Here is a 13,648-nt window from a genome sequence, read left to right on the forward strand (position 1 = left end):
ACTAACAGATAGATATATTTGAAATGTTGTCTGAAATACCAGTGAATCATTAAAGCAAGAGCCTTGCACTCATAATTTCAGTGCTGAAAACAATAAATGTCAATGAAGTAATAAAGATTGCCATCCTCAGAGAGAGGATGCTCCTGTTGAAATGCATTGCCATCCATCCCCATGCACGTGCTCAGGAGAGGAGAATTACCCTGCTCAGGTGCCCAGCTGACCTCGACTGCTGAGCCCGTGCTGGGAGAGTAATTTGTCACAAAAACAGCTTGATGATAATCTGCCATGGACTCCTCATAACCTTTCCTTTCTAATTTCTTTGCCATGGCTCTACCTCTCTTTTTTTAGCCAAAGACAATGTTTTTGCTTTTATAATGAAGGCTCTGCCCTCGCAATGTTCTTCTCTTTGCCTTCTCCTTTCTGAACTGTTATCCTGTGATTTTTTTTCCATAGTATTTCTTTTGTATTTGGTGTCTCGTTTGGATGCTTCTGGAAAGTAACTAGTTGGTCAACTTTGAACTTCTTCGTCAGATTAATACACATTAAAATGCACTGGAAAATAGTGAGGAGCCTGTGGGGTTAGCTGATACCTATTCTAGATTATAGGTATAATTTTAATTTTGTTTTGCTCTTAGTGTCACTTAAAGAAAATACAGTTTAAGTAAGTTACTACCTGTTTTGCTTCTGTGGATTTGGCAGAATCATGTCCTGTAGAAGAGAAGTTTAATGTAAATTATGTTTTCTGTATGCTTATCTTTTATTACAAATAAATTAACAGTAAATAGGAGCCTGTGCCTTGCTGGTGGCTCATCCAATTTATTCTACTTCTGCCTGACAGCATTGGTGCTTCTGTTATTATAACTCCAGTCTTTGCAATTACTGTAAAAACAATTAAATAAAGCTCGTCCTTTGCTCAGCTTTAAATTTACAATGAAGTCTTGTTTTTTTTTCCCGCAAGATGACTCTTTTATTGCCAGATCTAGTTAAACCATTACAACTCTAAAAGCCCAGTTTCCCAGTGCACACGAGGCTGACATTTATGAAGCACCAAATGCCTTGGCCGTGCGTGGCCGTCGGTCAGAAGGGCGGTTGCGGCATCGCTGCCCACTGCGATCGCAATAGGAGCTGAAAGAGGCGCATTAGTTCACTGCAGCCATTCCACCCTCGGCTCTTCCCTTGTCAGATCTCATAGACTCGATGAGGTCAAGCCTGGTCAGCATTCGGATGGGAAACCCTCCCTGGAAAACCAAGAGTTGAAGGAAGCCAGGCTTGTGTCTCTCTGCACAAACCAGCGCCCTGCCCCTAGGTCAGTTGTTAGCACCATGCTATGTTTAATCCATGTTTAATGGGGTTTAGTTGTGCTTTTTTCTGGTTCATTTGAAAAACAATGCTGTGGCTACAAGTAATGATATGGGGGGGGGAAAATTTAAGGAGAAATAATTTTGGTAGGTGATAAACAAGGGGTGGTTACAAGGCACAGTGGTTTGGGAGGCCTTGCAAATTCAGATGCTGAGTCTCTGCCATTTTTCTGTTTGCTTTTTCCCTGTAGGAACAAAGTATTTATTCACCTTCTGAATCTCACAGCAATAGCATAGAGTGGAAACTTGGTTGGAATTTCTCTTCTCCAAAATAGCACAGAAGGACTTGCCGGCATGTAACTTGTTCACTCTAATTGGCCACAGTCACCAATAATAAAACAAATGTTCAATGTATTTTGAAAGCTTGACTTTGTCAGTGGGTCACGTTGTGATTTTCTGGCTTTACAAATAGAGGAAGGTATAAAATGACAAGAAAATCTAGGGTTCACTTTATGGTGCAGAACTAACCACTTCTAAATGAAATTGCTTCAGAGCGAAAGTTTCCAAGACAGGATGAAACATGTAGAAAACACTTTCCCATTCTTGAAAAAAAAAAAAAGGTGACTAGAGAAACAGATGAGTAACTTGGGACCTGTCATACCTGTTAAATATTGTCCACGTTCATTCTTTCTGCAGAGGAGTTTACTTAGGAAAGAGTTACTTAGGAAAGAGAAAATAAGAGAAGTTTGAAATCTGCAACTGTCAGTGCTGAAAATACAAGACCTGTCAATGCACGCTTACAGGTTGTGGGGCTGTTCTGTGTGATCAGGACAGGAAAGGGCAATGTCAGGGTGGGATAGATCCCTTCTCTTCCCAGTGGGTCATGGAGCTTAAGGTTTGCTGAAGTATTACTTTCAGTTTTAGATGATGTTTCTAGGACATTTTCCATTCTTTTGTGTCTTGTCTGTGTTATTCGTTAATGATAAAACTACTTTTCTTCATTAAAATGCTAAAATCATTATTTACCACTGAAAATATATCCTGATTTTGAACGGCTGAGGTCTTGGCAAATGGATAAAATTCAGCATATTTTAACTTTATCCAGGGGCTATTTTAAGTAATACCTTTCTGTGTTAGATGGGGAAGCAAAGCCTTGTATCTAAGACCTTCTGAATTTGAAGTTTCAAAATAAAAATGAAAATCAAAATTTAGGAAGCTGATGTTCACTGCTGGAGATTTTGGGTTTGTTGTATTGATATAAAGTGGCAATACAAAGAAGAACAACTGAGAAAAATGGAGTCTTTCATGTATCCCGTGTAGTTTTTATTGTGGCGTTTGATCTGACGATATCTGTTACCATATCAGGAACATTATCAGCATTTGTTCAGAATTAGGGGATAGGTAGGGGCTTGTGATGGGAAAGGAGAGAGAGGAGAAAATTTACTTTAAGGAGAGCTGTTAATTTGCAGAATTATTTAGCACATTTATGTTTTTCTTGGACTAAATGGGCTTTCCTCAAACTGTTGTTTTTTAGAACAAGCTCCTGCAATCTCTGCTACCGATAGTGAGACTTGAAATGTATCTTTCTTCCATCCACACAGTGACTACTTGTGTGCTTGGTTCCATCTGGAAAGGATATAATTGAATCCTTGTTTAACTCCTTTAATTATTTCTTTGCAAAGTCCTTGGCTGGGAATTTTGCCACTTACAATACAAATATTCAAACTTAAGAGCATAAACTGTGCTTTCAAAGAGCATTTTTGTAAACCTTTTATCATTTGGAGGTTTTTCAAAAGCAAATATGAGAACTTCTCAATGAACATGTTTTAATTTTTTAAAATCCTTGGAGAAGATTTTGTTTCCTTCCAGGTTGGCTGCAGTTGCTAATTAACTTTGTTAATTAATCAAGCTATAGGGATGAAACATGCTTGATTAAAAATAAGCAAAACTATATAGCAACAAAACAATGCTACTGTTTTTTCCTATTTAAAAGCAAAGATTAAAAGAACAGGATTAACTTTGAAGCTGCATGTCAAATGTTCTTTACATTTGAAATATCTGAAAGGCTAAAGCGGCTAAAAGCTTATTATTATACTAAAATGATTATTGAATTATAACACCATGTTAAAAATTGGGGCTGAGAGTAGTCACTGAAGTTGTTGCCTTAATAAGAACTGACTGAGATGGTGGATAGTGACCAAAGGGTTTATTTGATCTGCTTAGACATGGAGCATGACAAGTTCTCTCTTGTCACGTATCTTGTATGAAAACTTCCAACACTGCAAATTGGTGTTAAATGCTGTTGGCTTGTAACAGGATTCTGACCACATTTCTTGCCCATTACACCCGTGTATGTTTATATAGAGGTAGTGGGAAATGGCTCAGTGTGGGCGATGGGCCAAGGGCATCACAAATGAAGCTCCCTGGAGTAGTCTCAGGATGACTGTGATCCACAGGCACGCTGAGCCTCCGCTGTGCGCCCTGCCCAGATGAAGGTAACCATCTGTGTGGGTCTGGCTGTGAGTGCACAGCTCCTTCACCTGGGCACTGCACGTGGGAGGGATGAAGCAGGAGCTTGGAGTTTGCTTGATTCAAAGTTGACTTATTTGTAGACGCTGTTGGAACAGATGGCTACTCTGTATCCACTATGGCAGATTTTTTTTTTCTCCTACATGATAGTCAGGTTTCCTTTCATTTTCTGCTGTTGAAAAGTGGTTTTGTTCCTAATATCAGCAATGTTATAAACATTGTATGAGAATGCCAGTCTTTGCTCTCCTTCACTGGGAAAATTGCTAAGGAAGCCTTTCTGAACCTCAGCCAGGATCCTCACCCAGAGAGAGAAGCCTGGCATCGTTAGGAGGAGCCCTCTGTGTGAATGGAGGTTGAGTAGAATTTACTCTAATAAAATTCCAGAAATGTGAAACTGATTCCATGTTGGAGGTAACGTGGAGAGAGGGAAGTGGGAGTATTCCTGATGTAGAAGGCATAACTAAATAAATCTCTCCAGATCACTGGCAGGAAGTGTATGGAGGAGTGGTGTGAGGAGGGGTTTTGCTTGTTTATTCTCTCCTCACCCCCCGCATATTTTCTCATAAAATATCTTTAGGCATTTGGTTTGCAATTAAAAGGTCAAAACCTCCTCAAAGGGAATATTTGCTTTTTCCACTAGAACATATTAGGGCACTGAAGCAGTGCAAAAATGCGAGGGGCTATTTCCAGCAGATGAACTAAATCCTTAAAATAGGATTAACCAGTTTTGTAATTTGCCTGTGATAGTATCTGAGCAAGGAAGAGGGAGGGTTGTATGTGTCTTTTAGAAGCTGTTTTTAGGATACCTGTGTTAAGCTATCAATGCTGTGTTAATGCCACTTCTCAATGTTCCGTGATTTTTCACATGTGCAAAAAAAGATCTCGATATCACGCTGGAGAACACAAATGCAACTTCTACAGGGCTGTGGCTGTATCATCTTCAACTTTTACCAATATTAAGTGGTTTCAACAACATACCTGTTTGCAAATCACGATATTAGCAGTGCCTGGGGTTAACGTGATAACCAGGCTTTGCCAGCTGTGTGGGGATTGTTGTGAGGGTTTAGCAAGCACGAGGGGGCAGGTGACCATTAGGGAGACTTAACTTAAATACCACATCTACCGAAATAGAGAGGGGGAACTGGTTCAGTGACCCAGGCATACGTTGAGCTGTGGCTGAGTGACAGGAGTGCTGTCATTCCACAGTAATTAGGCAGGTACACACAGATCTTCCTTGGCAGAAATGGTTCCTGAGAAATGGTTTAAAGGGTACTTTTTTTTTTTTTTTGAAATTTGGGAATAAGATATTGTAGAGCAGTTTGTTTTTCATGCTGAATACGAGTGACCCAGTCAATGACAGGAGTAGGTACAGAGTCCTCCTTCTGCCATAGCTTGGCATCTTTGAGGGTTTTTGTGGGACAGAGTTTCCAGCCCCTGCTCTTCTTTCCTGCAAGAACTGGAAGACATGGCAGTGTGATTTCCAGACTTGGTACTTCCCTGCAGTGCACAGCAGGAAGGTTTTCTTTCCTGACTCAAACTGTGTCAGAAAAGCCTGATAGCATGGCCAGTGGGCTTATGGCTGGAGCCCTCCGTCAGCAGTGCCAGGCCATTCCTACCAGCCCTGGAGCAGACGCTTTCTGACCCAGGGTCATGTCACCAGGCCTGAGCCACTGACACTCTTGTATTGGCACTACACTGAGCAGTCACTGAGGCAAAAATTTTATATATCCCAGGTAAGTGCCAGGATGCTGTACTGGGATAGTTCAGGTCTTTCTTTCTGGTAAGTCCCAGTAGAATGAGAAAATTTCAAATTTTATAATAGATGCTTTTTATATTAATGGTAGGTTGATTAAGTCCCATGTTTTCTCTAAAGTATCTTCTGCTTTGCTGAGCTTCCAGATCAAATTCTTGTCTTCCCATACCCTTCCTGCAGTTGTCAGTTCCTGCAGTACCTTCCACTGACTAGGTTTAGCAGTTCACATACTTGGTATGTTCTATGTTTCCACAGTCCATACACTGTGAAAACATCTTTCGTTTTCTATGTATGCTAAACCCTACTTTTCATTCCTTTCTTACCACTTTTCAGTGTACTTGAAAGTGTGTTGTGATTGCCAAATCCTTAATTAAGCAAATTAATTGTTAGTTCAGTCTAGCTAAACATTTGTGTAAGGATCTTGTATGAAAAAAGGCTAATTAAAAAAAAAATCTAATAATTTAGTAGTTGCAAAATGCAGCACAATATGTTTAGGTATAGAATAGATTGTTTTAATTTCAATTTTATTTGTGTATTTATTGACGATCCAACAGCCTTCTGGCTTATGTAATATGGTGCAGAATAAAGGCTATAGGGAAATAAATAACACAATCTGACTTGCACAATCTATTTCCATATCGCTGGCATGATGAGCTACTTTGTTGTTTGAATGGAGCGAATGATGTTTGAATTCAGTTGATTTATTGACAGCTCTGTCAAACTGCCACAAAATGAAACAATAATGCAGCCACTAAATATTGCAGGGAAATGTGAGGAGGAGAGCAGGGCCTGCTGGGAGGGTTACCCCAGTGATGTGCAGGAATGCCATCCTGATGGGGAACCGCTGCTCTCTCTCCGATGGGGAAAAATGAACTGCTATTCACACGCTTTTCTTTCCGTAGGGAGAAGCTGTCTGTGGCTCGGCTGCAGCGGGAAGTTGCACAGAGTAAGAGTGAAGGAGCCATGGTAAGCTGCAGCCACTCGCTGCTTTGCAATTCTTGTCTTACTGCCTCAGGCCATCGGTACGTTTGGTCTTCCTGAAGGTGGTCACCGGAGCACTAAGGCTGTCCTGGACATAACAAAGGGTTGCTACGATGTATTCATAAATGTGAGGAAACTCGAGGCTCTACCTTGGCTTCCTTGGAAAAAGCATGGTAGAGAAAAGCTGTTTCCTTTTCCTGCTGATGGTCCTTACTGGAGTTGGAAGCAAGGCAAGCACAGAAATGCAGTTTCAGATCAAAATGTGATGGATTTACTTGCCTGTTAAATCTTGACCAACTACAGAAAAAATGGAAGAACACAAGCATGAAAGCTTAAAAAAATCCTCAATCTGATAATTTTGTAAATCATGTAATGCTTCTTGTATCTTCATTTTTCACATAGCAATTCATGAGATTAGCCTTGTGAGCAAAAGATGAAATGGCAGATTTTTGGTTAACCGCAAACCTCAATTTATAGAGTGCCTTATCTCTTCAAAACAATTTTCATTAGGAGCCAACATGTGCTGAGTGTGCTTAATTACTTAATATCTAAGGAACCGTTCCCATCTGTTAAGGAGTTTGTATGTCCCTGTCTTAAGATAAAATGTCTTAAGCTTCCATGGGATAAAGCAGACCCGTTCAAAAACCTTAAAATCCAAACAAGTCCCCTTGAACATACTCGTGGAACTGCTACTGATCTGAGTGAGTTGCATAGTTGATTGCGAAAGAATTTTTGTCCCAAGTTTGTCTAACTTAGTGGGGAGCAGCCATAGAAGGTCTCTGGAGAGTGGATGCTCCATGAGCTGTGGGATGCACAGTCCTTAAAATCCCACCTGCCTCCAGTGAGTGCATTTTATAAATCCTTAGTGATTAATACAATGAAGTGAGATTTGGAGGGACCTAAGTCTCCTTACTTAAGTAAGGAAAAACCAGCTCTGAATCTATTGCTCTTACCATGGCCCCACCTGGCTCTGTAGATCTGGGAGTGCCTCGTGGGGGCTCTACTGGGACAGGGGCTCTGAATGGGCTCTGAGTGCCTTGTAGAGAAGGGAAGGAGATGAGTAGGGTTTGCTCAGGCAGGTATGGCTGATCTGCCCTGAGCCCCTGCTGCGTGCCCAGCTTGGCTGTGGGAGTCTCTGCCCTCTCCCATTCAATGTGTCTGCCCTGGGTCTGCGACAAGGCTTTGTTGGCCACAAGAAGATTTTGAGATGGGGTTTAAGAGTTGGGAAGCCTGGCACAGAAATCCTGGAGGAACTGAGAAACAAACTTTTATCAGGTTAAGTTGCAATCCAGGAGTCCGTGACTGAGATAGAACTCCTGCTGCCTCCAGGAGTAATTTTGCCGGAGGAAGAACGGCAAAGATCAGGCATTGGATTTGCAATTGCATTTCAGTTTACAGTGTAAATAAATGTCAAAATCTGGGAAGAGCTGTTTACTCAACTTAAAATATTTTCTTTTAATTTTTTTAAACTGGCATTCCCTTGGAGGCATAGCAATAGTATAATATATTGAGTGTAAAATATACTTAGTGGGATAATCCAAAACTTTATGAAATGAGCAATACTGATTAACCTTCTAGAGCTAGTAACGCTTTTGGTATATGTACCAACCTCATGGTCTCATCTGCAGAGTGTCAGATACTTCTTGTGCCTTTCAATATGGGCTTGTGGGATTAATCACATCTCCCTGCTAACTAGGGTGTAATTTTGCATAATTTGTTAGGAGGCCAAGTGTTGTAACCCATTAGGAGGTGACAGGTAGCTCTATGGGTGTGCAGTCTTCCCTCAAGGTAAATACTGGGTAGTTTTTCCCCTCTTCCCTGAGGGATAATATCTACAATTATCCTGCAACTAGAGCCGAGGGCAAGTGCGCCTGTAGAGACAATTTCTTTGAAGCAGTTGATGTATGGAAAGTTCTTTGTGTCTCAGAGCTCGGAGCTGGTGATTTTAATATGGAACACAGCAGTCATTAATTAACATTAATGAACTTGCTGGGCTGCGAGCAGTACGAGAGCAGTAAGGGTCCAGGGGCTGGAGTATTTGAACACAATGGGAGGCCGGGAATGAAGTAAGTTGTGTAGCTGTGTTGCCAGGGTGTGCAGCGAGGGGCCGGCAGCACACACTGGGTTTGGAGCAAACACCTTACAAACATTCATGGCGAAATTTCGGCGAGGGATTCTGAGCGAGCAGGCTTTTGGCGAGGCTTCCTCTGGAGAAGTGCTGGCTGCCAGCAGCCTACCCTCAGGGCACTGGAGCCCGTGTGCTGCTCTTTTTGGTGTGATGGACGTTCCCTGGGGACAGCATGGAGTCCCCTGGGGCTGGCATCGAGGAGGCCAGGCAGTGGTACCAGCCAGCCACAGGGCACCCGAGGGGCTGTGCTGTGCTGTGCTGTCACCGGCTGCTCCTCTGGATCAAAGGGATGGCACCCCCCGCAGCCTCTCTGCCAGTGATGGGCCACAGCTTTATTTAATCACTAATTAGCTAATTGCCTTGACTGGCTCCCATTTTGGTTTTGTTTATTGTGCTGGTTAGATTGGCATGAAGGTTTTTGGGGAACTAACTCCTTCATTTGAGAAGAGCGCAGGTGGCAGCACATGCCACCTTTAATGCAGTCCTCAGTGTCTCACTCAGTCTCGTGGAGAGCATTTCTTACAGCAGATGAGAAGCATGGCAGGAAGCACGATGGGCTGTGCTGCCACACTGCTGCCCTGTGTCCCAGGAACTGTGCAAATCATTGCACAAGCCTTTGGCAGGATGGCACCTCATTTAATACCCTCTAGTGTTTCCTACTTCTTTGAAAAAAAACCCCATTGTTTGGGTTTTGCTGTCACAGATAGGTCATGAGGGTAAGAGGTGAGCACGTTATGTAAACCGCGCTCCTAAAGGGTGAGCAGGGTCAGTGAGCAGGGAGTGTGTGCCTTGTCCCTGTGTGTGCTGCCCTGTCACTGGCATGCTGCAAGGACATGTGGTGCAGTGGGTTTTCCCTGTCCTTCCTGCTCGAGTTCACCCAGCATCAGAGGAACTGCTGCAGCCAAGTATAAAATCAATGACAAATACAAAGTAGAAACTACTTAAGCTGCGGTATCTTTGCTCAGAAATGGGTTTGTATATCTGTTAGAATAACGTCAGGTGATGAAATGCATTTTTATGAGGAGATGTTTTTCTGAGGACATTTCAGCTGAAGCTGGAGATCAGGCAGTGTGTGCTGTGTGTGGTACCAGTGTGTGGGCACCACAGTGCTCCCCAAAATGATGGGCTTTTAATATGTCCCAGAGTTATGTTCTTCTTGACTGATTTGTTACTGGAAGGTACTATAGAAGATGAAATGAAGATACTTCATTTCAAATAAATGTTCATCACCAAAAATATACAAATAATCTGTCATGTTTTTTCCATATGGTGTGTGGAAAATCTGATACCTCATATATTGGACTGAGTATGTATTTATGCCTTATTTTCATTAGGAGAACTGAATAATTCAGACTGAATACCTGTCAATTGCTCAGGTTTCTTTATTTTATGAACCACCATCAGTAAATATTGATTATCCATTATCAAAATGCAGAATTACTTACTGCTAAACCATCTCCTGAAAGTTTAAGCAGCACTGAGCCAGGACTGCTGTTTGGCTTTTCCTGTCATTCACAGTCTTTAATTTCACAGTGTGCATGTTCACAATTTTCTTAGTCATGTCTCTTCTGACTCACTTTGTAAGGAAAAAGGAGACAATCAGTTTGCCTGTGTACAGTTCTTACTGCATTTGATGGGGACTGTGCAGGTGTCTGTGGTGACAGATATCCCATTATTAAAATAAGCAGCTTTCAAAGCAGATCACAAGTTTTTTCAAAACATAGTAAAGACTAAAAAATGCTTTAGTCATCAAAGTATTTTTTTATTTTTTAAGTCCATGACTTTAGACCTTTGGACACAAAATATGACTAGGAAAAGTGTTCATTTAGTGAAGTTTTCTTAGCAGTGAACAGTGCTGGGTTAGAAAAAATATGAGAAAAATGCTGCCACAGTTTACATGGCAGGGTTCTCATGGCAGAGTAAGTACTGTGTTAGCAGAAACTAGTTTAAAAGCCTAAAGTGCGCCAAAAGTATACACAATTATATTGTGTTTTAATAACATGGATTAATTTAATAATTGGACAAAAAAAGTTACCTTTTTTTATTTGATACTTGTATTTATATTTGTACTTCCCATCCAAGTCCTTTGATTTGACTCTATTTTCCATTAGTTCAGTGGCCTGTAACCTACATAAAAGAAATTGTACCACTCTGGCAATTTAACTGTGAAGGTTAAAGTGGGATGATATTGCCTTTTATATCAACATGGGTTTCACTTAGGGTGGGCCCCAGGCTCTGATTTACCATGTGTCCTGCTGCGTTTTTAAGTGATGCAAAGTGATTATCATGGGCTCTTCCCGGTACCCGTCTATTCCACACCTGCACCCTTTTGTTAAAAACCCACCATGTTAAGTGAATGCGAGGTCCCCATTGAATAGGTTTCCACCCTCTGGTAATCCTTCTGCATTAGATTGATTTATGAATGTATCAGATTCTTTGTTAGCATGTAAACCACTAATTAATTTAAAGCTCTCTGTGGAAAAATTAAAGCCCTGGTTAAGGCTTTCAACAGGCTCAGATGGTGCTAATAATGGAAAAACAAGTTATATTAATGAGTTTTGATGTGATCAGCACAATTCTTGCTTTACAAACAGTTTTTGCAGTAAAATAGTGGAGACTGCAAGTATTTTAAATAGAGAGTGGAAGAAGGAAAAAGAAAAGGCATCAAAAAACTCGCAGCGTCAGTAAGATGTCCCATTATTATAAGGAACTGAGTCACTTCTGCTTGTTACAACTTTCTTAAAAGTAACATGTTTAGATATATGTAACAGCCTCCTAAAAAACCATAGGAAGTGCAATCCAGTCTTTTTTCCAGGTTGAAAGAGAACTTGTAATCAGCTTTGAAAAGATCTGCCTCTTCTTATCAGGCACTGCCAAACTGGAGCGTTCACATGGAGATGGATGTGTTGAAGTGCAGAAAAGGTCTTTACTGAAATGGTATTAAAATCAGTAGAAAGTCTGATATTCTCAGCTTTCCAAACTCCTGTGGGTTTTGTGTGCAATATCAGTAGTTTGCTCTTTCACTCAAATTCAGGCTTTTAATGCACATGCTAGTTCTTGGTGAGAAGAAAGAGGAGATCAGACCCTGCCTTGCTAATGCTTTGTTGAGGTGGGTGACATGAAGTTGAAAATAGAAAGCCAAATCTCCATCTTTTTTTTTTTTTTTAGGTAGCTGAAAATGCACAGTTACAGAGGCAACCCATGACTGTAGGAAATTGTGCTTCTCCTGGGAGCCACATTTACCTCTCCAGGCCCTCAGTGCTGCCAGGGCTCTGAGACTCAGGCCACCATCCTGGCTCTGTGCTCGGCACCGCAGCTGGTATTAATGCTGCCCCATTAATCAGCTAGCAGGGAGTCCTCTGAGCACGAGCATGGTCAGCATGCTCAGAGGCCCAGCTCTTAACATCTGCACTATGTACCTTGTTTTTACAGAAGAGGGGGAATCCTGAGGTTGCTCTTGAGCCAGGGTCTTACAGATGGCAGCACAATGTGCTGCCACGAGTGCAGAGGCGCTCGCTGTCACCAGCATGATGAATCTCTGCCAGTGCCTCCGGCAGTGGGGAAGGCTGTTGTTGCAGGAGCACCCTGGTCACTTAAAAGTAGAGGATATTTAGTAATAAATGAAGTGTTAAAGATGAGCTACGAAAGGCTAAATTGTCTTTCCCAACTTCTGAGTCCTTACATCTGTGAAAGAATCTATCTGTGCTTTAATTAGAAAGCAGCAGAGGGAGAGGCAAAGGAGCTGTTTTGAAATGTTGCTTTGAATGTTAAATATCCCAAACCAGAAAGATGCAATCTGTCCCTTGTTCTGCCCTCTCTGTGAAGCTGTGTATTTATACACAGCCAGCCATCCTGTCTGGCTCCTTTTTCTGAGAAACTTCATCATACAGACCTCATGGAAAACTCAGTGACACTAGCAGTAGTTTTAGCATCCATAATGATTATTGAAATTCTTTACAAGCCTAGTTTAATGCTCCTGGACCTCATTAGTTGTTCATACTTCATTAAGCCAAATGTCCTCATCCACAACTTTGCAGTTTTATTTTCAGTGGTTTTAAGATAAAACCTTGTGTCCTGAGTATTTTCTTGTCGTTTGCTTCAAATTTGCAAATACGCAGATATTTTCATGTTTTGTATTTTAAGGCTTTTATGAATCCTAAGGATTCTCCATGACTTAAACTTGATGATACCTTTCAACAGTCGTTTTCCAATGAGATCCTGATTGCCTCTGCTCAGAACCGGCTGCCCTTCAAAGCATGGGTTACTCTTCCCTGGTTAATTCAGTTCTGAGTCCGGTTTATTCACCGAATCGCACAGTAAACGGTTACGAAGGATTTCCTCGCAGTTCGCGGGGCGGCAGCAATTGGGTGAGCGCTGCTGGGTCGCGTCCGGGCGCTCCCGGCTCCGCCCGTGCGCCAGGAGAGGGCGCTGCAGCCAAGGGAAAACTCTCCCGGTAAAACACCCGGGACCGGGAAGGGGCTCCTGGTACTCGCCATTCCAAGGGGAGCGATGCTCCGTCCGCAGTTTTGGTGGGTTTTGTTCTGCTCGCCGCGGAATGCTGTCGTAGTCACCCGCACGGAGAGACCAGCACTATATCCAAAGGGGCAGGAATAAGTTTTGCCGCTCAGCTTGGAGCTCACCGAAGTGGTCTGTATCCTCAGCAAGCTGCTGCAAGTATTTAGGAGATGTTAAAAAAAAAAAAAAAAAAGTCAAACAGAATTATGTAAAAATCACTGAACATGAAGAAAAAAAAGAGAAAATACATCAAAACGCATTTATATAATGTTTGAAAGTAAAACAGGGGGCAATCTGTAGAAAGCATGTCATATCAGCTAAACTGCCCTCCAGTAGAAATTGCCATTTATAGATAACAAAGGCAGGGGATGTGTAAGTACAGAAAGGGCACATGCAGTCTCATAGCATCTATGGGTGTATGGAATATTGGAATGGCAGTTGGCT

At 41.9% G+C, this 13,648-nt stretch overlaps 1 protein-coding gene across 1 annotated transcript in view; it reads left to right on the top strand.

The window, feature by feature from the left end:
- Positions 1–13,648, top strand: part of NCKAP5 (NCK associated protein 5) — a 369,416-nt gene that overhangs the window by 156,812 nt on the left and 198,956 nt on the right. Inside the window, exon 4 of the mRNA XM_018072435.3 lies at positions 6,487–6,546. Coding sequence (XP_017927924.1) covers positions 6,487–6,546 — 60 coding nt within the window. The remainder of the gene's footprint in view (positions 1–6,486; positions 6,547–13,648) is intronic.

This window comes from Manacus vitellinus, unplaced genomic scaffold (genome assembly GCF_001715985.3).
Source record: "Manacus vitellinus isolate BGI_N305 unplaced genomic scaffold, ASM171598v3 scaffold_22_pilon, whole genome shotgun sequence".
NCBI lineage: Eukaryota > Metazoa > Chordata > Aves > Passeriformes > Pipridae > Manacus > Manacus vitellinus.